This window comes from Vigna radiata, chromosome 2 (assembly GCF_000741045.1).
Source record: "Vigna radiata var. radiata cultivar VC1973A chromosome 2, Vradiata_ver6, whole genome shotgun sequence".
Classification (NCBI taxonomy): Eukaryota; Viridiplantae; Streptophyta; class Magnoliopsida; order Fabales; family Fabaceae; genus Vigna; species Vigna radiata.
In genome coordinates this window covers 3475341-3499533 of record NC_028352.1, presented here as the reverse complement: position 1 = coordinate 3499533, position 24193 = coordinate 3475341, and the positions used below count along the sequence as shown (strand labels likewise).

Here is a 24193-nt window from a genome sequence, read left to right as displayed (position 1 = left end):
AAATAAAGTTTCAGAAGCTATGAAGCTAAACTGAGAGTAAAGAGAGTGAGTTGATCACAAAAAGGTACAGAATTGAGAGTCCTTATAGGTTTTTGTCCCATCATTCTAAGTTACTCCACTAGCACTTGCATCACATGATAACATCATTTTCCAATGAAAATGGGGTCAATACTAGTTTGACAATTGGCGAATCTGAGTTCCCTCTTTAGAAAGCACTGGCACACAATCTGCCGCTAGTCATACCATTCATAAATTCATTTTGGACACAGATGCATCTCTTGTCTTGTCTGGTCCCTATTAAGAAAAACTAACGACCGTTCAAAACCATACAAAATAATATAACAAAATTTTCAATGGAAAAAAGAACCAAATCTTTAAGCAAAAAAACGCATCTTTTGATAACCCTTTTGAATGTATCTCAAAATATTTTACTCTTCTTTCCATCATGATGAGGCCAGAGTGGAGAAGGCAAAAACGTTTCTGCTATAAACAGAAGAGTTAGAACTCACCCCATTTGAAGTCCTGTCAAAGGAGCCTCAAATATTTAGCGGCACCGAATGGCGAAGTAGCCCATGTGTCAACACCATCATCTTAATTAAAGCAACAGCATTATTGTTCAATCAGCAGACAGAAAAAGTCTATGCACATAGTCCAAACTTGCACCTAACATAAACTTCCCGGAATTCTATCTTGAAGGTTCTATTTGGAAGAGAAAGGTTTTCCTTGTCATACAGGGCAACCCACGTGCTTATTACATATTGGATTTTCTTTCTTTTCTTTCTTGGCTTGTTTTAATATCGACACAAGGGGAGATAAGGGACCAAGAATTTCATACAAGCTTGGGAGTTGTGAGATCTTATCTACTTTAGAGAATGTTTTTGTACCACTAGATGGTTTCAGCTGAAAGAAGTAAAGAATGATAACAAGACGAGTTTGGTATGCTCTTGAAGAACAAATATGATAGAAGAATATCGTAAGGAAAGATGAAAGTCCATAAATAGATTTTGTACAGTATTTATACATCCCATGCACTGAGTTAATGGATGAAGTACCTGGCTCCTTGGGCACCAGCGCTAGCTTCAGTCTGAGAATGGGCCAGACCATGTTCTCATCTGCTTCCCTTCTCTTCATGTCTTTTGGGGTTGAATTCTACAGCTACACGGCTTTCTGGTACCTTTTTTTTTTTTATCTTTTACTTGCACCCATCGCTTTGTTGTATTCTGATATCAAAGGGTAGTTGATGTTTGCCATTATGTTGCTCTGCTTTTTCTGGCTTGATTTTCTAAAAGGATTTCTCCCTGACATTCTGCATGCAATGTTTTAGCTTCTCTACCCTTTTCTTCCATATATATGTTATTCTATATAATCTAGCACTCAGTTTGAGCTCTAGAATAGTAGCAAAAGGTGACTTATTTGACGCCAAGGATGATATTGGTGTATATTTTACAAACGATTAACTCCTAAGTAATTCCCTCTTGGAGTAGACATTTCAACTCATTAAGAACAGGTAACTTCATTGTAGCGATGTCATTTCTCTATAGACTGGCTGAGAGGATTAAATTATTTACCGTTAAATTTCCTACACCCTTTGAATGTTGTTTTGCTCCGAGCGATGAAACAGAAGGATGCTGCATTTCATTGTTCCATTGACATTTCTTTAATACGTACAATTTGCTGATAAAAACCTGTACTCTGTAGAATGATCTAATGAATTAGCAGAAAAACTCTGTTCACATATAGTGTCAAGAACTTGTCAGTACAATGAATTGGCATCAGAATGATCTTTGTTGATCCAATTAGTGGGAAACAACACAAGAGTGTAGGACTCTGTATGTCTAAAATTTATTCTGAAATTATAATAACGTTTTCTCCTAGAGAGCAAATAATATCAGCTAGAAAGTAAAATCCTACTTGCGGTTTTTGTTAGCACATTTGAATCTTTTACTGATAATGTTCTCTTATATCTGTTAAATATCCTGCTTCTGTTATTTGCATCACTTAAATCCTAGGGGCTGAGCAGACATCATTAGTACAATCGAATTTGTTGATTCTTCTGTTAATCAACTGGTTTATTTTTATGTTTACTATCCATGTCCAAGCTATTTGGTGACAATTATGGGGTTGGTCATACCGTGGAGTTTCACATTAGCACTAGTAGATGGATATTCGGTTCTGCTCAAATGCCCCATTCGTCAACCAGGAATTCTGCTGATTATTGTTGTGGGAGATTGGGTATGTAGTTTCTGATCCAGGTGCTATGTATCAGTTGATGTAGATAGATAATGGCAACCATCTGTTCGTGACTTCAGTTCTTTTGCTATAGGTACTATCAACCCTCACACTAGCAGCAGCTTCCTCAACAGCTAGTGTTGTGGATCTTCTGCTCAACACTCACGGGTCTTTTTGCCCTCCAAAGCTCTGCAGCAGGTACAGGATATCTGCAATTATGGCCTTCTTGTCATGGCTTCTATCTTTGGCATCCTCTCTATTTAACCTTTGGCTATTACCCTCTTTGTGATTCTCATTTACTCTCCCTGTAAAATCATTAGATTAATCATTATTTGTTATGCAATTTCCTCTGTCATGTAAAATTATTGATACAGGATTTTAAATGATGTATATTTTTATAACTACAAAAGTTTGTTTGGAGAAGTTCCAATTAGAGAAGCTAAATGTTAAACTTTACACAGGAGCAAAGTACCCCTTGAGTCCAATGAATGTCACGCTCAACTTCATAGCAGATACAAGATTGTAAAATACTAAAATGTAAAGATGGCACACTGCAGTTCTACGGTTTGGTAATTCCCTTCCCCGTACAGGAATTGAACACTGATAATGTATTTCACCATCAACACTTGCCACCTAGTCCTCTGGTGGCCTTGTTGAGAATTTGCGGTGATATATAGAACCAACAAACAAAATAAACAGTTAAATTTTCGAAGTACAGCTTCATCCTGAACTGAAACCTGATCACAAATATAGCCTTTCTTCATTCATAAAAACACCAAAGCAAGTTTCAGAATTGAACACATTAAATTGAAGTACTACTGACACGAGTATACCGGTTTTTATCAAGCCAGTGTGTGCATTGACTTATTGTCATTCCCTGTACCATTTAAAAATCCAGTTTGACATCCAAAACCGTGGGAATATACACAAGTTAATGGAGTTAACTGCAGCCGATTCGCTAAGAACAAAACTTCATAGAAAGTGTGCAAGACTTGCGTTTAATTGGCTGCGTTGTTTCGGGGAATGATGCCAACTATATTAAGTTCGAGAAATTATTATATGATTGTGAACTGCTAAAGGTTTATGTCTTGACCAATCTTGAAACAGCATATAATTGAAATTTTCAATTAAAGATAAAAAGTAAATAGCACATTCAATTATACAGAATATGGATATCGGTCAAAATTATAGCGGTCAGCTTTTGGCAAACTGATTATCTATAGAGAACCGCCATTATGAATGGAGCCTGAGAACAAAACCAGATCAGGATATAGTTCTTTCATTGATGTCCTCAGAACCTTACTAGAAAATCATTTTCACTGGAAGAGGCAAACTACTAAAGTTATTGTTCATTTAGCTCTGTATCCCATTTTGGAGCATTTCTTTCCTCAAAGCTCTTGCCATTTCTTCGTTCCCTTGTCGAATGTATCCATCAACGAAAGCACCATAAACTTCAGATTTCGGTTGGAAACCTTTTCCTACCATCTCTGCCTGAAGTTTCAACGCTTCTTCCATTCTCCCCTCAAAACACAGTCCCTTTATCAACACCTCATAACTCTTTTCCCTTGGAATTAAATCAAATTTACTAACTGCGCGCCTCACAAACTCCAGAGCTTCCTGAACCCTACCCTTATCGCAAAGCAAACTAACCATCATGTCAAGGGTTGAAGAATCAGGCCTTAAATCCCTCCTAGACATATCCTCATAAACCAGAACAACTGAATCAACATCCCCAACACTGAAATATCCCTTCACAAGATGCTCGTAAGTTGAAGCAGTGGCCTCAACACTCGCCAATTCCATTTCCCTGAAAAACTCTTCAGCCCTAACAACATCTCCAATCTTGCAAAACCCACCAATAATAGTATTATAACTAACAACATCAGGCTCCATTTTCTCATTTCTCATTTCTTCCCACAACTTTTCTGCATACCCCATTTTCCCTTCCTCACAAAAAGCGGCCATCAACACACTGTAGCTATAAGCATTGGGTTTACAGTTACTTCTCATTTCCTTCCAAATTTCCTCTATCCTTTCCACTAAACCATCTTGGTAACAGCACAGCATCAACTCATTATAAGTATGGACGTTGGGTGTGACTCTTAAACCACAACCCCTTCTCGAAATTTCATTTTTTTCCTCATCCAACCGAAAGAACTCGCGGTAAATTGCATACCCTGCATCCACCCCTCGACTTCTACAAACCCCAGTAATCAAAGAATTCAAGGTGCTAACTTTAGGGCTAATCCCGCGAGAGAGCAACATTCTAACGATCTCAATAGAAGGGTCAACCTTTCTGGAATCCAAACACGCCTTGATCAACAAATCGAAGACGAAGGGAGCGGAGCCAGAATCCCGATAGGTCTTAACGAGGGTTTCGAAAAGGTTCAGAGACGGCGAGGCAAAACGACAATTTAGGTCGTGGGTCTGGTCGGAAACGCGAAGTGCCGTTCGGATGAGGTGGTAAGCGTGTGAGGAGAGGCGCGCACGCGCAAGGAGGTGGACGATGGAAGCGTAAGAGGCGAGGTTATGGTGGCAGAGGGATTTGGATTTGGTCCATAGGAAGAAGCGAAGAGCAAGTTGGGGTTTGTTCTTGAGGTGAAGGATAATTTGGGAAAACTCATGGGGGTCTATGCCGTTGGGACACGCCGAACGGAGATTGCTCCACCGTGACTTGGAACGGTGATTGATAAGGATTGTAACCACTTTTGTTACTAAACTCTGGGAGTCATGGTTTGAACAAGAAGAAGAAAAAAACAGAGCCCATGCTTTGGGTCTCAAGGTTTGCGAAAACTGTTCAAGGACTTGAATCGCCATTCTCTTCTCTGGTCTGAAAAATCGTTTTCCATAAAAAAAGATGTCGTTTTTATTACTGTTACTTTATTTGGGGAAAAGATAAAACTACTATATAGATCTAGCAGAGGCATTCTGTGAGATCCCAAAATTTTATTAATAGATATTTTTATTATTTCTTAATATGTTTTGTAGACACCAAATTTATCTTCATGTGACTAATGGGACAAAACATACAAGACTTGAAACCGTCGAACATTTAAGGCTGCCGATTTTCAATGATAAAACCTGGGCTTTTCCCTTAATGAAGGGAAACGAAAAAGGATGAGGCGTGAGATTGAGATAGAAGATGTGAATGAACAGGTTAGAGAAGCTGGAAAAACATAGTAGATCTAGATGTTTGGAGACACCTTAGACCATATAAATGAGTTAGAGCTGCTGGAGTTGAGGTAAGGGAGCTAATTCATGAATACTTTGTAATGCTTTGCTTGGAATGGTTGATGTGTGTTGATCCCTGTGATTGACTTGTGTTTCTACCTTGCCTTACCTTACCTTACCAATGTTAAAACTTCCTATATGCCTTGTAAATATGAGTTAGAAGGAAAAGAGATCTTGGTTACAAGTAGAAACTAATGCACGTTCCTCTAAAATTTAAGGAAGCTTGACTATTCTGATTGGAATGTTTTACAGATTATCAAATTGGAAGAACTTTTAGGGATAGTATACTCATGATACATTAAGTCTGGAAACATTGGAAATAGTATATATAATATATAGTGTTATAAATTAGAATAAATAGGTAATATGTTTGAATTAATATCATTTTGTTTGGTCTGAATATTGTGCCACATTAATGTAAATGGTATGATTCTTTTTCTGATGGTCTGAATATTGTTCTTGATAAATAGGTATGTTGGATGAGTTGAGGTTTTGGAATGGTAACTAATAAAGATTATTTGTAGTCATTCTGCAGTATTGAATTATATAGGTATCCTTTATTTGCTTCACTTTAAGATTTTTTTAATGTTTTCTTAGGTATGTTAAGTGGTAAATTAAGTTGAAGTGAAATGAAAAATGATAGAACCTGGTACAGAGTTTGCTTGTATAAAAAAAATGGTTTAGAAAGAAGTTTGAAACATGACTTAATATAGAATAATCCTATTTATGATTTGTGAAAATTTTAAATTTTTACACGTTTTTATGAAATACAAATTAAGGGTGTTACACATTCACTGCAGCAAGTAACAAATTTATTGAATGGGCAATGATTGGAATAAGAAAAGGATCAATGAACTAAGCTTTTTTGGAAGTAGAAGACTTTCTTTAACAGCAGCAAAAAGAATCAATAATTACTACCAGTTTGTGAAGGTCTTATGTTCTAATGGGAATCAAATTTCTCTAATTAAACATGGGATGTGAAACCAAAAGCAGATGCTTTGACCAAAAAGCTGAAGCAAAACACTAATCAGCACTATTCTTTTATCTTAAATTGCGTAGGCCTTGGGACTTCCTTTTTCTGATATTATGAATTGTTGATACTTTTTTTTTAATCTATTGCCGAAGGTGGTTAGTTTGAAAGGCTTAGAGAGGGAAGTTGGAAGGAATAATTTCATAGTTGATAAGGACAAATCATAGATCAGCACCAATAACATAGACCAGAGAGAGAATCATATTAAGCTTTCACTTTAGATGAAGATCATGGTAGTAGCATTGCTGTAGCAGAATTGAACAGAGAAAGTTACCAACCAAATAACTAAAGATTCCAGATGTTTGTTTCCGTGGTAAAAGAAACAAAAAGAAAAATGGTCAAAAAATTAAAGGATAGAAAAAGGATCAAAGTAGGATTTCGTCATTATTGTTCAACTGGGTTGGTTATAATTCTTCTAGCATCAGTTCCTCACAAACTAAGAAGCAATGCAATTGACAAAGTGTATGTGGCATAAGTTCTTCTCTACCACTGAAACATCTATCACATTGTAACACGTTTCAATCACTGTGCAGCTTCCAATAAACGCCTTTATGAATTGGTGATGGTAATGCTTTGCTAAGAAAATCCCATAACCTCATACTCCAACTTGTCATGTACTATAGATATTAAAGTATAAGAGCTATCCCAGAATCAGTTCCTCAAAATTGCATCATGGGTCATTAGCATTCTTGGTGAAGACACAAATGGATAACACTTTAAATCAAGCATAATTTCTTTCCTGGCTACAACCGAGTGGACTCAAGATTAGAAGGTTCGAAACTAGTAATAATTATGAGAAGGCATTTATTCCTAAGTTCCATTTCTTTTTGTTTCATAACTTCAATCAGGAAGAAGCCTGCGTGCCCGTGATTCTCAATCATCCTTAGCTTTCACCTAAACAAATCCAATTATATATATATATATATATATATATATATATATATATATATATATATATATATATATATATATATATATATATATATATATATATCCAAAACAAAGCCTCTGATTCTTTGCGTACGTTGAAAACACAGACCAAACTTCAATCAATACCGAAGTTATCTGAACCACCTCATTCAGACACTAAACTATTGCCAAGCAATACATTAATTCCATTGCAACCCAATTCGGTAGATGCTAAAATTCTTATTCTGTAATGTACTGAAAAAGAAGTCCCTAGATTGCAATATTATCTTCATGTTTTATACAAGTTATAAAACACGCTGATTTTATTTTGTACTTGATCTGCATGCAGAACATGATAACCAATTAGTGATGAACCAGTTGTTAAATTTATGTACAGATAGAAAATTATGCAGAGACTATAGCAAGTTAGGCTGTGAACTAAAGTATAAATGATAATAATAAAAATAAAAACTGGTATATATTCGGTGGTGGGCACAGCACAATATGCCTTATGTCTAGCTCTTTTCCTTCCCGTTGACGTGGTGATTCCAATGAAGTCTGTATTTAACACCATCACCACCATCTTCGGAGGAGGCATAATTCCTTTTCAATTGCTTCTGCCATAAGCCAAATTCAACCCAAAACTCAAAGGAAAACTATGATCTCTCAAATGTCTTTAATTACCTCATGCAACAGATATCCACACCACTCACCCCCTCCCATATAAATACCCTGAATGTCAAAACGCATGCTACATCATTCTCCATTTTCATCACATCAAAGCCTCGTGTACGATATTTCATACACAACCAACCATGAAATACAGTGAGATATCCCATTTCAGCCACCCACAACACAAGCTGAGATTTGAGTACTCAGAATTCCCCTTCAAATGTGACGGCTGCAAGGAAGTAGGCATAGGGTCGCGTTACAAATGCTCCATCTGTGACTTCGACCTTCACATGCACTGTGCCATGATAACCTCTCCCAGTTTGTTCCACCCTTTCTACACCAAATGCACCTTCCAGTTCATGTCCAAACCTCCAGGAGACACACCCCGTTACTGCAACGCATGCGAGAAGGACGTGAGTGGCTTCGTGTACCACTGCAAAGCATGCGGCTTCGACCTCCATCCTTGTTGTGCCAAGCTACCAATGGTTCTTGATGATGGTGAAGTGAAGCTTTACTTGTACAGAAAAGTTAGCTCACCCTGTCACCGTTGTGGCAGAAAAGGTCGTAGCTGGAGTTACAGGTCCAAGTGTAAGAACTACAATCTGCATGTGGCGTGTGTGAGGGAGATGTTGGTGGAGAATTGGCACGAGGTGTATGTTGGACGCTGCAAAGGAAGGAATGTTGATAGCAACATTCCTAGTCTGAGAAACACACTCTACACTCCTCATAGCAGTAGGAGGAGTAAAGGGAAGGTGAAGAAATGCTGTGAAATTGCTGGTTTCGCTGTGCAGATTGTGATATCAGCTGTGTTGGGAGATCCAACGGCTCTCATTGCAGGCATTGTGGGGTCCTTCATGTCAAGGGCTTGATGGCCACGACAGGGAACATAGTCTATCACTTTAGTAACTTTTAAGGTTGTAAACTTCACTTCACTGCTTTAAATTTGTCGTGGTTCTGATGATGCTGTTGTTCATCTGAATTGACTCTGTTTTTTATCCTCTATTTTTTTTAAGACTCTTCTGTTATATTTAGTAAAATGATATTTTAAGAAATTCTTTTAATTTTTTTACAACAAGTGTCACTGGACTAATCACAAATTATCATATAAATAATTAAAAATAATTTATTAAAAAATTGTTAAAAATACATTTTCCTTATATTTAGATTAAAATTTTATTTTAATGTTTTAATTCTTATAACAAATTGAATTTTAATATTTATTTGGTTTAATTTAATCTTTAGTCTATTAATATAATTTAATTAGATTAACGTTAATTTATGTTAAAATTTATATATCAAATTAATTCATTTAAAAGTCTAAATATTTAAATTAATTTTATTTTCTAAATGAAGTAATTTATTATATAACTTTTAAAATAATTATTATAAAATAACTCTTTACACATCAGATTATTTTATCTTTTATATTTTTTAGTTTAATTTTTAAAATAACTATTTTATTTTTTAAAGTTGATTTGTAGATTATCTATTTTAAAAATATTTTAGGAAACTCTGTGCTTTATTTTCCTTAGCACATAACTTTATATTGTAGGTTTATTGCGATTGTGGTGTGAATAATGAACCACCACACTGTAAAACTGTAATCCGGTCTTTCTCATCGGACTTGATATCCTTCACCGGAATTTGCACTCCGGTATGACTCCTTACACCTGACAAAAACCTACATCCCTCCTCCACAATCAAGTCAAAGTCAAACAGGTATTTTGACCATTACAAAAATATTGAAGGTGCAGGAAGAGAACAACGGGGTGCAGGAAGAATCCCCTAGTTAATTTTTGTTGCAAAGAGAAGGTCCAATTCGAAAGATGTTGGGCCTATTGTGATTCACCGGACTTGAATGAACCCACCTCAACAAGTTGGACTTTTATTATTTATACTTTTAAAACCCAAAAATATTCTTTTAACTTTTTAAAAATTCTAAATCCTATTCTTCACCCTTCATGTTGGTTGTCTCCTTCATCAATTTTCTGTACTTTTTATATACTTTAGGGAACAAATTTTACTTGGAATTTTTTCCTTGCAATTTCTTAAAATTAGTTATTATTTTGATCTTTATTTTTTATCAATTCTTTATATTATGCACACACAAAAATGGAATACGTGTCCCTTTTTCCATGTTATAGATTAAGTTTACAGTTATTTTATTGTGACTAAAAAATATATTTAAGATTATTTATAAGTAATAAACAAAATAATATTTTATTTGAAAAATATTAAGGTGGAAAACATTTATTTTAGAAATTAAAGTTCTGCAATTTCGTCATTTTTTAAGAAAAACAATATATAATTAACATATGTTATAGATTTTATTAATGCCCATAAATATTTTAACTAAAAAACTTCACATTGCTTAATTATTTAAAACAAAAAAACATTGTTTCTTCGAATGACACTTTATTTATATTAAAGAAAGAGTGAAAAAATGAATTGTTTGTAAAAGTAAAATAAAAGAAATAAAGAGTTTATAAATAATTTGATTGATACGAAAAAAATATTTTTTAAATACTAATATAGTTAAAAAATAATTTATAATATGATTACAAATAAATTTAATTTAATTTATGTGTTATTTTAATTATTTATTTTTTTATAATAGAATAATAATAACAACACATTGTATTAAATCAATAATAAATTACATTTTAATGTTTTTTTTTCATATTGAAAAGGAAGTGAAAAGAAAAATAAAGTATAAAGTTAAGTTGTTGAGATGAAAAAGTGGAAAAGAAAATGAACAAAAGGTTTGGAAATGATCTAATTGATATAAGAGAATAATATTTTTATATATTAATATAATTAAAAATAATTTATAAAATTTTGTAGATTAATTTAATTTTTATTTTATTTATTTATATGTAGTTTATTTTTCTTTTTTTTCTGTTTTATTCCCTTATTAGATCCTAAATCTATGCATTTAATTTTGTATTTTTTGTTTTTTTCTCTATCTTAACGCGTTTATAAAGAAACACGCTGGAAATAATTTCAAATATTCCGTTTTTGTGTTCATATAGTTGAAATGTCGCATTAGTACTGAAACGAGTAACAATGATGACTAGTTGACTTTTTCTTTTAGATAATTTTCAATTTCATCTAGAATTTCATATAGGAAGAGTATTCATAGGAATTATTTAATAAAACCCTTAGAAGGTCTAAGAAAATTTAAATTTTATTGTAAGTATTAACTGATTTATACTTAAAAAAAAATTTAAATTTTCTTTTTAATACTAATTTTTTTAGCTTCTAAATAAAAATATTTTACTCTTAAATTACTTTAGATTTCTTAAGTCTTTGAATCGCCACTGAATACAATATAAAAAATAAATTCGTAAGAAATTTGTGTGGAAATGATTTTCTTTTAAAAATTAAATTAAGTGTAAAAAAATTGCACGGTTTAGATTTTAAATTTGCATGTTACAAAATCCAGAGGTTTATATATCAACTTACACATCATCTAATATCTTCATTTAAATAAGATTACTGTTAAAATTAATTACGACTTTGATAATCTAATTCCATCTAAATAAAGGTTCATTAAAATAATATAAATAAACTTATTTTACGGAGAAAAATACTGTTAAATTATTAACTTATTCAAATACAAAATTACACTAACAGTGAGAAGTTTATGTGGTTTACTTCACGTTTACATTTTATTTATATAAAAGATAAGTTTAAGTGATGTATTTTATTTATATTTTTCTTGATGCATAGGAAAATTAAAACTTCTTCAGAGAGCAGAAAACCAGTGCTTTATATGCACTTCAAACGAACTAATAAATTAAGAATGATCACTATTTTTATATCTCAATCTATTGTAACAATAATAACTTTAATACAACTTTTTTCATAACCAAAAAATTAATTTAAATACATTAAATAAAATAAATTGATTAATTTCAATCGATAATTCTTTTGATTTTTTTTACTTGATTTCTGTTTTAATTATTATTTTACAATTTTAGCAGTAAATGATAAATCTGTCATAATAGTAAATTTTAAATGACTTATTGAAATCAATTATAACTTAATTGATTTTTTAATTAACTTATTTTGATTGATTATTTTTAACATAAAAAAAACTTCGAGGTAAATTATTTATTTAATTTATTATTATTTACTTTTAATATATATATATATATATATATATATATATATATATATATATATATATATATATATATATATATATATATATATAGTTTACTTAATTTTAGGTGTATATTTAATTAAGCTATTTATCTGTATAAAGTTAAATAGTCTTTTCATTAATTCTGAACTTAATTATTTACCTATATTATATATTGATTGATATTTAAATGGCTTTATATCTTGTGAATGATTGATGAAGATGATACAAATATAGAAGAAAAGAGAGGAATAAAGGGAATGCTAATAGTGGAAAGTAGAAACAGTAATGGGAAAAAGATGATTTCTGATAAAAAAGAAGCTCTCACCCATGCAAAAGTTAGGAGTCATGTGAAAACAAAATACGTATCATCACAGAAAATTCAGTGATGCTTCCAACCACACTCTCCAAGACTTCAAACTTTACATGCTTGTCTTTTTTCAGGTCATTTTCACCACTCTCATCCGTTCATTCATCTTCTTCATCTGCAAGCAAATTATTCCTAACAAAACTATTTCCCATATCATTACCAACAATACTGTACTAACTTTTTCTATCATCTATATCATTTTATACAACACTAACTCATCAATGCAACCAGAAGACAAATATTCAATCCAAACAACCTCCATTTATGCTAATCACATTTTATTATTATTACTCCTTCCTACCAAGTACTGTAGTTTTAACCTAAACTTTTGTCTGCAAACAAAAACTACAAGAAAAAATAATAATTATACTTTCTACCAACAATCTGGTATTTTTTTCTCCTGTCGTTGTTCAACAATAAAAAATGACGTTGAAGCCATGATTAGTTTCCCTTGACGACATGTGGAAAACGGGACCATAACCTTTGAGGACAAAAGCACTTACGCACGACATAACAACTGTGCATAGGTTTCGTTATCTGCACAGTACAAAGGAAGCAACGAAGAAGCATGTTCAAGACTAATATATAACCTTCCTATCAGTTTCCGTGCTTTTCTTGCATTACTTTTCATATTATAATAATATTAGTCCAACAATTATGTCTCATTCATTCAAGTTCTTCTCTTTTTCCTCTTTGCTTATAAATACCACCACCAACTCTCCCCAATTCCCTCACAGAAAAACTAGTATCCACAACACTTTTCTCTCAGTTTCTAGCACGGAAGAACGAAGAACATCATGGGAATCTGCACATCTACTGAATACTCAGTCAAAGGTGGAAACCAGAGTTGGCAATCCATGGTGAACATAGTGAAAATAGATGGAAGGTTGGAGCAACTGAAGGAGCCAATTAAAGCATGGCATGTCTTGTCTGAGAACCCAAACTGCTACATCTGCTGCTCGGAAACCATGTATGTTGGATCACCAATGCTTCCTGTGCCTCCGACGGAAGACCTTCAATTGGGTCTCGTATACTTCCTCGTCCCACTTTCCAAATCCCGTGTTCCACTCTCTCTTCAGGACTTGGGGGCACTAGCCATCAAGGCTAATGCAGCTCTAGCTTCAACTGCAACACCTAACTACCCAATCTTAAAAGCTAATCCACAAAAGAAATTCCGTACGCATCCTACACTTTCAAACGTTTCTCTGGGGTATTCCCATTAGATTTTGGAAAGTGGGTTTGGAAATTGCATGTGTGATATCTTCACACGTGTTGTGAAATCTGAGGATTTATCTGCTGGATGTTGATGGTGAAGTCAAGAGACAAGCTAGATATGTTGCAGACTTGCAGTTTCAAATTTCTGCAGAAACTTTCATGAAATACAACGAAGAATTACATATGATGGGTGAATTGAAAGTTAACATTTTCAAGGGAATTAAGATGACGAAGACCAGATTATCGATCAATTCCTACTCTGAAGATACGCATGTGAAATGGACGAGACTTCATAATTAAGCCAAAATGAAATCTGTATGCTAGAAACCTATGCTGGCTAATAAACATTTGTGTCAAATAGTTATCTAGACTTAAATTTTTGACCTATGGGGTTGTCTATATGTCTGTACATAAGCTTTTTGAGATAATTGAATTTATGTTGTTGTGTTTTAGCACTTTGCAATGATCATGGTTTTAATAAACTCGTTCGTGTCTGTTGTATTTATTTATGAAAGAAGACCATACATATAATATTCTAATTGATGAAAGAAATATTCATGTTGGATTTCCTCACTCAATATCATAAACAATAATCTTGATATGTATGTTAGGTATGTATACATATGACATAAGTGATTCCGTCACATAGATTTAAAATTTGGCTAACTGCATTCTATTCAAAGTAGAGGTAAAGGGGTTGAAAAAGCAACCAGCAGAAGAACTACGTTCCAAATTTTGTGGACCTAGATGGTTATCAATTGGTAAAGGTCTTCAATTCAAGATATATATATACAATTGGAATCAAGTTTCAGCCTAGGAGAGGCAAAGACTTTGGTTGAATCGAAGAATATCCATATGAAATTGTATCATGATAAATAGTATAAACAGATTCGAGTAGCATAAGAGACAGAAAGAAAAGCACAAACATGCATGGACAAATGGGTACACATCACATGCTTATATGCTTCTGCATCTTCTCAAATGCTTCCCCTGCTGCTCATACTTGAGAGTCTGTGCATGTATGTCTGTATGTACATTACTTCAGTGGATCCCACTGAAGGTTTTCAGAACATTGTTTGTTTTCTCTGAATGAATGAGATGAGAGAGGACTTTCTTTTCTATCTGGGAACTTGTTATATTGGGTGCACATGCACCTCCTCATGAACTAGGGTTTTTATTTTATTTTTTCAGGTGTGTTGCTTCATACATATCTCACTTAATTCAGATCACATTATTCTGTAGTGATGCTTTCTTTAATACTCTTTTTTTTTTTATTAAAAAAAAGTTAGTTAAATATTTTATTTATTTAGTCTCCATGACATTACCTAAATACTGTTTATGTTTTGGTACCTTTAGGTCTTATGATTTGATTTTGTAATGAGTTTCCTTAAAAGACTATTTTTTTTTCTTTGTTTATATACACTTCTATACGTAATGTGATATAATATGATGATGATGTTACATTTTATTTGTCCAGTCCTTTTTCACATATCAACTTCAATCATAAAGACTTAAAATAAACAAATAAACATCAAAATTAAAATTGCTTAATTAGAAGATTTAAAAGACATTAATTTCTACATTTTTTTCAATAAATGATGTATCTTTCTTTACACGTGGGTTATATTTCAAGAAAAAGGAAGAAGGATACATAGAGATAATGTTTCTACAAAAATTTTAACATGTGGGACACCCATACATGTGCGTGGTTAATAAAAAACAATAAGAGAGAAAGAAATGAAAAATGAAAGTTATTTAATTAAAGAGAAACTTGCTTGTCAATTATGATTACCGTTCCTCTGTTTTGGGTTGGAAAAAGATGTCAAGAAACATCATGAACTCCCACTGAAGTTCCATTGCTAAACTACCATCCCTTCATCAGGGAAGACACAGCAAATAAATGTAACAAAGCAACAAATAGCTATAATTCATTCAGCCAACTTCAATTTCAGAACTGTTACATTAATGCCAGACACATACTTTTCTATACCTAGCAACTTCTAAATAGCTACATTACATTCACACAAAAGAAAAGCACAAACACTCAGCACTTTTATTATCAGAAACAGTCATCAAGTTTATTCAGTTTCAGAGGGATGGAATAAAAAGCTTCAGGTGTGGAATAGTATGTCTAAGAGGAGGGTGGTTTCATTTCAGATTTAATGGCATCCACCAGCTGATCATAAGCTTCTGCCCATGCATTCTTCATCTCTGGTGACCACATTTCAGGTACAGCTTCTTTTATGGTCTCCAAAAGTGCAAACTTTGTCACCTTAAGAAACCAGAGAGAATATATATAATCAACTGCATACATTACTCTTCTACAAAAGTACTATCCATATATATACTTACTTCAATGTTTAATTAGTCAACCATACTTATATTGAAAGTTGATTATATTATATACCTCAAAATGCTCGTTTGCAACGCCAGTTCTAAAATGGGTAGCACCTAATTTTTTCAAGGTTGATTCTCTGACAGTGACTTTCCCAGCTTTCCGGAGTTGAACTGCTGAATCACAGGTCTACAATAACAAAAAGAAAGTGAAGTGGTACCAAGAAACATGGCATCTATGATACATTAATAGTTTAATTAATAATTAACTGGAGATTTGGTTCAGTGTTAATTTAATTTAATTTCAGCTTATACCATTACAAAGACAGACGTTGCATGGGGCTTGAGCTTGGGGTTTTGCTCCAAAGGAACGGTTGAATCTCTCAAGAAAGAGAACAATTTCTGAGCTGATGGAGCAATCTCAAATATTCTACCAAGTTTGAAGCCATATCAGTTGAATAATGATTTGAGAAAGAGATAAAGTTAAAACGTAAAGAAGAGAGTTTGAAAAAGTTGAAGAAGCTTACTTCAAGAAAAACTTGAGACCCAACTCCCCAGAATTCTTCTTCATCACGTTCCATGATTTCACCACCAGAGCTTCTTGCTCTTCCGTGAAACATTTTCCCATGGAGTTCATGTCGTGTGGTATTTGTTTAGGATTGTGATTGCAGTGGAAGTTGTTGATGTTGTGGCATGGTTTGGTAAAGATTTTATAGTGGGATTCATTGAAACGAAGTTGGCCTTTCACTGCAACGTGGAGCCATTTCCATTGCATGTTTTCTTAGTCCATTTGCTTTCCAGAATAGTAAAAAATATATCCAAAACAACATTTTTTTTTGGATTATACTGTTGATGCCACCTTTTGTGGTATTTCCATATCTGAAGGTATGTACGGTTGCAAAGTGGCATACTAGGAGCACAAAAACCAGGGGCTTCTTCGTGGTTTTGATCAGTCAACATGGTCGTGTAGTTGAATTTGAACTTGAATGGTTTGGCTGAACATGCCCTACGTAAGCCATGATGAGATCAAATCAAATTATTCTATGCTTATATGCTTCATTAAATTTTTATCTCTTTCCTCTTATGACCATATTATAATAATACCGCTTATAACTTTTATGTTTTCTTTTAACAACTACACCAAAAGATGAAGAGTACAACCTCAGCTATGGTTTCTTTTTTCATCTGCAATTATGGCGGCGCATTCTGGTTGATTAATTTATTCTCGTGAGACCAGACACCACACAACTGATATAATTCAGTTCTTCTATGTAATTTTTTATATTTACGATACACATCTGGTTTAATGAAACTGATTTATTAGCTCAAAGTTTATAAATTAGAAATAAAAGAATTAGAGAGAATAAAAGAAGTATATACATATTCATCATGGTTATGTCTCAATGTTCATACTCATTTTTATTTATATTCTCTTTTAAAATACTAATATGTTTATGGTTTATTAAATAATTTAAAATATATATGTATATATATATATATATATATTATTTTATATTTTGTTTTGTAATTCTTTTTTCTTTTTCCTTTATTTTTCTAATTCTTCAACTTATTTTATATTCATAAAATTTACGCATTTTTTTTTCTATAATTATGTTCAAATTGTTAAGGTACAAACAAAATCTCAAATTCCCTTCCCCTGGCTCCTATAAAACCTTCTCTGTTCTTCCATTCATTTTCTGTACTGTTAGTCTACGAATAAACATTACCGATCCTGAAGATATGCAATCCGCAAAACAAAATATAAATATATGTGCAACCTTATCATTTTGTTTTAAAGATTTTTGTAATCTCTGATCTGATTTGAAGCCACCATTATTGAGATATTACAGTAATCAATCACCTTCAAACACAGATTTTAAAAAGATACATTATTTTCCATACAAACACGACCTTAATTATCAATCTTATTCAATCCGAGAAAAAGGAACTAGAATCTAAGAAGAGGGCTTCATTTCAGATATGATGGCATCAGCCAGCTGATCATGAGCTTCTTCCCATGCATTCTTCATTGCCTCTGACCACATTTCAGGCACTGCTTCTTTTACGGTCTCCAAAAGTGCCATTTTTGTTACCTTAATTAACAAACCAAAACAATAAGAATATATACATATACCTCAAAATGCTCATGTTTTAAGAACATATACATACCTCAAAATGCTCCGGTGCAACACCGGCTTTAAAATGAGAAGCACCTAATTTTTTCAAGTTTGATTCCCTCACAGTCACTTTACCAGCTTTCCTCAGTTGAGCAGCTGAGTCACAGGTCTGAAATATAACAAAAACAACGTGGCATGAAGTGATGATAAAGGTGAAATGAATGAAGTAATAAAATTACCATGACAAAGACAGCCATGGCATGGGGCTTGAGCTTCGGGTTTTCCTCCAAAGGAACGTTAGAATCTTTCAAGAATGAGAACAGTGGCCGAGCTGCAGGAGCAATCTCCAATATTCTAAACGTTAAATTCAAAGTCTCGTATCAGTGATGATAAGTTTAATTGTTGAAAAAGTTGAAGAAATTCGTGTAGCTTACTTTTTGAAAAACTTGACACTGTGTTCTGCAGCATTCTTCTTCATTGCTGCCCATGATTTGACCACGAGAGCTTCTTGCTCTTCTGTGAAAACTCTTCCATCCATGTTTGTAAGTGTTAGTATGAGACTGTGATATGATAGAAGTGGCTTGCTTTTTTATAGCCAGGTTCCTTCTAGACGAGGTTGCCCCTTCAATGCTATGGCTGGGCATTTTGTCTCGCACGTTCTTTGATTGTGATCTTTTCAAGAAAATAAAAGTATCAATTAAAATATTAAATTAGTCATCAATTTTTATAAAGAGGAGTATTAAAATATGAGTCTATATTAATAACTAGTATCTGTACTCCTCAAACGCATAGGATTTTTAAAAGTTATGATATATTTATTATATTAATTTGTGTTTACAAAAATATAAATACAATTTAATATAATATCTTATTTCATAAAATTAAATAATAATATTTGTATTGTTTTTATAATGATAATATATTTAAGATATTTATATTTTTTTTTTATAAAATGTATGATATATAACTTTTTTTTTAAACAATATATAGTCTAAAGATTATATATTGTATCTGCATATTCGTCTTTAGAGTATGGACAAATTTATCATACAGTATTAAAAGACTCATTTATCATACATATATTAAAAGACTCATGATTAATGAATAGACATATTTGTTTAATTGGGTTCTTAAATTCATTTATAAGTGTATAGATAAATTTCTCCACCACACAAAATTGTATATTATGTATTAATAAATTCATTTAATCAACGTATAAATGTATATGATTAAACTCATCTAATTTGTGTATAGGTAAAGTTGTTTTGTGTCTGTTGTTACTTGTTTAATCATTGTATAAACAAACTCATTTAATGAATCTATGAACAAGTTCATCTAATATGTATTTATAGATTCATTTAATTAGTGTATGGATAAATTCTTCTAATATATATTTTTAGACTTGTTTAATCAATATATGGACAAACATATTTGATGTATATTATTATAGACTCGTCCAACTAGTGTACTGACAAACTCGTCTAAAGTGTGTTGATAAACTCATCTAATTACTGTATGGAAATAAACTTATCTAATTAATATATAGACAAACTCCTCTAACATATATTGACATAAGTGCTTTAAATGTATGGTAGAAGTATCTCATGCATCGTCTGCTAAACTCATATAGTATGACACTCATATAGTATGATGGACTTAAACTTATATTGTTTGATTTTATATCATTTGGTAAGTTATTTTGTATTGTCCTGATAAGTTGATTATACTATATCATTTAAGTATTGATTCGCTTAATGATTTTACTTGTATGATCTTATCATGTATCACTTTATCAATAAATCATATAAATCTTTATTTATTATTTATACAATTTTACTATATATTTATTTTTTATTTATATTAATCATTTTTTATTTATATTTATAATTATTATTATGTGCTAAATATGATTTTGGTTCATAAACTATAATATGATTTTAATATTTGTCTCTTTTTAAAATTTTGATCCATTTTCATCCCATTTTTTTTTTTAAATTTCAGATATAGTCTTCCACGACTAAAATTACATAATAGATTAAAAACTAAAAACATAATTAAAACTATTATTAGTTATGCTTACTATTATTTTTTACAAAATTTTTCACTATTATTTGTTATTTATATTTATATTATTTATTGTTATTTATTATACAATATATATTATTTATTTTAATTTATATTTATTATTATCATTTAACATTTTTTATTATTTATTGTAAACTATTTTATTACTCTTTAAGATATGGAGCATTAGTTATTCATACTTATCATTAGATTATACGGAAATGAAATATTTATTAGACTTGTATGTCATAAGGAAATTATGTTGTATTAAATCTAAATATTTATTCTTATTTATTATATTTACTTATTACCAGTTATTATCATTTATTATATAATTTATATTATTTATTATGAATTATTTTATTATATACTTAAATGAAAACACATGTTTTTAAGACATGAAGCATTACTTATTCATACTTATCCATTATATTATACGAAAAGTGAAATATTTATTAGACTTGAACGACATTAAAGAAAGTATAGTTTTACTAAATCTAAATATTTATTCTTATTTATCATGAATAATTTATTATAAGTTATTATTTATGTTTATTGTATCATTTATATTATTTATTATTATTTAACTTCATTAGTAATTTCGTGTTTAAATATATGTTTTTGTTTGTTTTCATCCTTATATTTATTTTTGTTTAATTAAGTTTCTATATTTTTCATAAAATAATTAATTGAGTTTCTAATATAGAAAAAATGATTCAATATGATTATTTGTGTTAAAATTGACATTTTGAAGGTTTTATATGTCAAAATTTAAATACATCACATGTCAAAATTTGTGATATTTATTGTAAAGTGTTAAGGTTAAAATTAAAGAGATTTCAAGATAAAAAATTATTCAAATTTTGACATATGGTAAATTTAGATTTTAACACAACACTTTCGAAAGATGTTAACTCTAATTTAACAAAAATGTATCGTATTGAATATTTTTACAAAATTAATAATTCAACTGAGTTTAAAAAATATATCAAAACCAAATCAAATAAAAAGTTTAAATATAGAAATTAAATTAGAAACTAAGTTTGTTGTTTATATTTATTATTATCAATTATTATTTATTATGATTTATTATATATACATATCAAAGCACATTTCTTTATACATGTATTCAAACACATCAATTAAGATTATACGATAATTATATATTTATTAGACTCGTATGACATTAAGGAAATTATGTTTTTTACTAAATTCAAATAATGTATTCACATGTTTCAAATTGAAAACAAAAACAAAAGATCTTACAAATAAAAAAAAAAAAAGATTTACAAACAAACAAAAAGTTTAATCAAATCATAAAGCACTTGTCTTAACAAAATATTACACATTAACAGTATTTTCAAATTCATTAAAACTCAACGTACCAGACAATGACCAATTAAACACGTGCATAATATTTGTATAGTTCATGCGATGGCAGGGGTAGGACACGTGGCTTTTTCTGCCAAAATAAAGTAATGATTTCATATTCATTCAGTCTCTTACCTGTACAGGTGTATGTATTTAGTCTTTTTGGACTTACTAATGAATTGTTTCATATTTGATTAATGTAATTATGGTTTTCTTAAAGATCTTTCATTCAAATCCTTAAAAGTGTAAAATTATTATTAAAATGTCATGTTTATTCAAAATTTCTCCCATTTTCAAAATGAACTGCAACACCTACCAAAACCAAGACAGTCAGCCACTGAATATAACATTTTCAAAAGCATATTGACAAAAAGTAGAAGGAAGGAACAAAAGAAAGGGAGAAGAGAGTGAACTGATATACAATGCAGAGTACAAAAGCCATTGTCAACCACATCCATAGTTTATATCAGGAGTTGCAGCAACAGCTGAAAATGGAATTTCAACCCTCTCTTTCACTAGGCATCGAGCTTCCCCATTTTCCCACACCATTATTTTCCCAGGTGGACACTGAATTCTTGGTCTCTCACTCCCATTTTTAGTCGTAGATCTCTCCACATTTTCTACTCTGTGACGCCAGCCTTGCACGCTGAAACGAGTGCCTAACTTAGGCCCGAAACCAGACAAACTTAATATTGATACCACGCCAACTACTGTGAGCATTGTTTTGGCTGCAGAAGTTATAAAAAATCCCAATCCTTTTCTCGAATTTTTAGCCCCATTTTCAACGAGATTTTGATCTTTTTCACGGAGATTCTTGTTGGCCTCAATCATTGGATCAAGCGTCATTAACCCATTGCGACCAGACTTGTTCACGGAAGGAATCTGCGAGAGATATTCCTTGTCCATAGACACAGAGTATGGAGGGCGGCTAGGATATGGAGGAAGTAGTAGATCATTGCTGTGCTCCACTGTTTCACTAGCAAAAGTGGAAGCTTCATGTATCACTTCCAATTCCTTACCTTTGTACTCAGAGAGCTTGTCAATTAACATTTTGCGACTGTTTTCAATCTCAGCCAAGGCAACTTCTCTTTCATATCGCTGTTGTTGCTGCAGAACCTAAAAAAAGCACAATACATATGATTCACAAACTGTTATCTCAATCATAATTTGATTATTTTCTCATACCAATGCATAAAAAATCATACAACTTTAAAAATCATCTTACAAGCATTAATAATAAAATCATAGCGTCACAAAGTAGGAAAGAGTGTGAAGGACTGATGGCATACTGATCACACACTTCCAAACTCGAACGAGTCAAGTTTCACTTCACATTGTGGATTTGCAAGGCCAAGAATGAAGAAACCATTAATTTAGAATGTAAAAATGCAATGCAAGGGAAAACTGTATTTCTAACAAAGCACAAACGTAGACACACCGTGTTTCCACAATAGTCAAATCAAGCATCTAAATACAATCCGGGACAGTTTAGTTTGAGAAAATGCTTTCTGTTTTCAGTTTTCATTACAAAAAAATACCAATTTACTTATTATTTTCCAGGGTCTGCATAAAACTAATGAAAAGGTGTATTCATTCATTAGTATAAAGACCCTTGAAGGCATGAAAGAAAATGTAAGGTGGTATTTTCTCAATCCATGAAGCACCTCAAGCACATAGACTGCAAATACACTGCACATACCTGTGGTGACAGTTAACCACAGGCGTTACTGAACTTGAACATGTACAGTTAACCACTTTGGTCACAAAAATGGAGTTTATTGGCATTTGATTATCGACAAGAATGAACAAAAAAAGCTGGTAAGCTACAAAACTTCCATAACGTACCAAGACCACCACTCAAATCTCGAACTCACTCACTGAGGCAGCAGCAAATCAAATACCCAAACAACAAGTAATGAAAAACAAAGACAATCTACGATATCCCACAATTCCCAACCGCCAAAAAAGCCCTAAATAATAATTAATAATAAAAAAAAAACCTAATTTTGAAATATGGCACCTGCAAAGAAGAAAGTTGGGTCTCCAAGGCTTCAAGGGCATCGCAAATGTTGAGAAGCCGTTCGGTGGCTTCTTCATCGTCGTCGTCGGCGTGCGGCGTGGGACCATTGGCGGTGTCGGTTCTGTGGATGCAATTACTGATTTTCAATCGAAGTTCTGTGGCTCTGGCCAACACTAACCCTATGCCTTCCTCCTCCATTCTCCTCTTTCTCTCTCTCCCTCTGTCTCTCTGTCTCTCTCTTTGTTTGTTTCCTTTGTTGGGTTCTTTTCTACCCTAAATTCAATGTTTGTAATTTCAATTTCATAATATTAATTTTGTGAATTTGAAAGAGAAAAAAAAAAGTTTGACATGAAATCCAAACCAGCCAAATGCTTTCCAGTGGTGGGGATTGTGATCAAGTGATTCTGGTGCGTCATAGAGATAGAAAATCTACGCTCATTAACTTTTGCGCTTTTGTCAAACTTCCCAAACAGACAAACATTAA

The 24193-nt window shown here is 32.0% G+C and overlaps 7 protein-coding genes across 10 annotated transcripts; 3 read left to right on the top strand and 4 right to left on the bottom strand.

The window, feature by feature from the left end:
- Window positions 1-519: 519 nt before the first annotated feature.
- LOC106755650 (CASP-like protein 5C1) lies at window positions 520-5205 on the top strand. 2 transcript variants are annotated; one of them, XM_014637838.2, is made up of 4 exons: window positions 521-1170; window positions 2100-2232; window positions 2324-2427; window positions 2691-5205. In XM_014637838.2, exons 1-4 carry the CDS (start codon window positions 1040-1042, stop codon window positions 2761-2763), a joined length of 441 nt encoding a protein of 146 aa, XP_014493324.1. In that variant the 5' UTR covers window positions 521-1039; the 3' UTR covers window positions 2764-5205. The 2 variants fall into 2 exon arrangements, with proteins under 2 accessions (XP_014493323.1, XP_014493324.1); XM_014637837.2 differs by lacking the exon at window positions 2691-5205 and having other exon boundaries at window positions 520-1170; window positions 2324-2683.
- LOC106778400 (pentatricopeptide repeat-containing protein At2g15980) lies at window positions 3583-5046 on the bottom strand. The gene has a single exon (XM_014666361.1). It carries the CDS (start codon window positions 5044-5046, stop codon window positions 3583-3585), a length of 1464 nt encoding a protein of 487 aa, XP_014521847.1.
- A 132-nt stretch (window positions 5206-5337) lies between the features above and the next one.
- Window positions 5338-9105, top strand: LOC106755725. Of its 2 annotated transcripts, XM_022778311.1 has the most exons (3): window positions 5338-5471; window positions 5931-6010; window positions 8096-9105. In XM_022778311.1, the coding sequence occupies exon 3, from the start codon at window positions 8215-8217 to the stop codon at window positions 8938-8940; it is 726 nt and encodes a 241-aa protein (XP_022634032.1). In that variant the 5' UTR covers window positions 5338-5471; window positions 5931-6010; window positions 8096-8214; the 3' UTR covers window positions 8941-9105. The 2 variants fall into 2 exon arrangements, with proteins under 2 accessions (XP_022634032.1, XP_014493421.1); XM_014637935.2 differs by lacking the exon at window positions 5931-6010.
- Window positions 9106-12856: 3751 nt separating this feature from the next.
- On the top strand, window positions 12857-14255 carry LOC106755756. The gene has a single exon (XM_014637967.2). The coding sequence runs from the start codon at window positions 13386-13388 to the stop codon at window positions 13809-13811; it is 426 nt and encodes a 141-aa protein (XP_014493453.1). The 5' UTR covers window positions 12857-13385; the 3' UTR covers window positions 13812-14255.
- Window positions 14256-15564: 1309 nt separating this feature from the next.
- Window positions 15565-16862, bottom strand: LOC106754240 (non-symbiotic hemoglobin 1). Its single transcript, XM_014636245.2, has 4 exons — window positions 16665-16862; window positions 16453-16567; window positions 16211-16327; window positions 15565-16075 (listed from the first exon to the last, which is right to left on the bottom strand). Exons 1-4 carry the CDS (start codon window positions 16772-16774, stop codon window positions 15935-15937), a joined length of 483 nt encoding a protein of 160 aa, XP_014491731.1. The 5' UTR covers window positions 16775-16862; the 3' UTR covers window positions 15565-15934.
- Window positions 16863-17909: 1047 nt separating this feature from the next.
- Window positions 17910-18832, bottom strand: LOC106754251 (non-symbiotic hemoglobin 1). The gene is made up of 4 exons (XM_014636256.2): window positions 18689-18832; window positions 18494-18608; window positions 18307-18423; window positions 17910-18230 (listed from the first exon to the last, which is right to left on the bottom strand). Exons 1-4 carry the CDS (start codon window positions 18790-18792, stop codon window positions 18093-18095), a joined length of 474 nt encoding a protein of 157 aa, XP_014491742.1. The 5' UTR covers window positions 18793-18832; the 3' UTR covers window positions 17910-18092.
- Window positions 18833-22063: 3231 nt separating this feature from the next.
- LOC106754877 (plastid division protein PDV2) lies at window positions 22064-24177 on the bottom strand. Of its 2 annotated transcripts, XM_014636947.2 has the most exons (3): window positions 24071-24177; window positions 23710-23982; window positions 22064-22805 (listed from the first exon to the last, which is right to left on the bottom strand). In XM_014636947.2, exons 2-3 carry the CDS (start codon window positions 23905-23907, stop codon window positions 22134-22136), a joined length of 870 nt encoding a protein of 289 aa, XP_014492433.1. In that variant the 5' UTR covers window positions 23908-23982; window positions 24071-24177; the 3' UTR covers window positions 22064-22133. The 2 variants fall into 2 exon arrangements, with proteins under 2 accessions (XP_014492433.1, XP_022634018.1); XM_022778297.1 differs by having other exon boundaries at window positions 23710-24154.
- Between the last annotated feature and the right edge of the window lie 16 nt (window positions 24178-24193).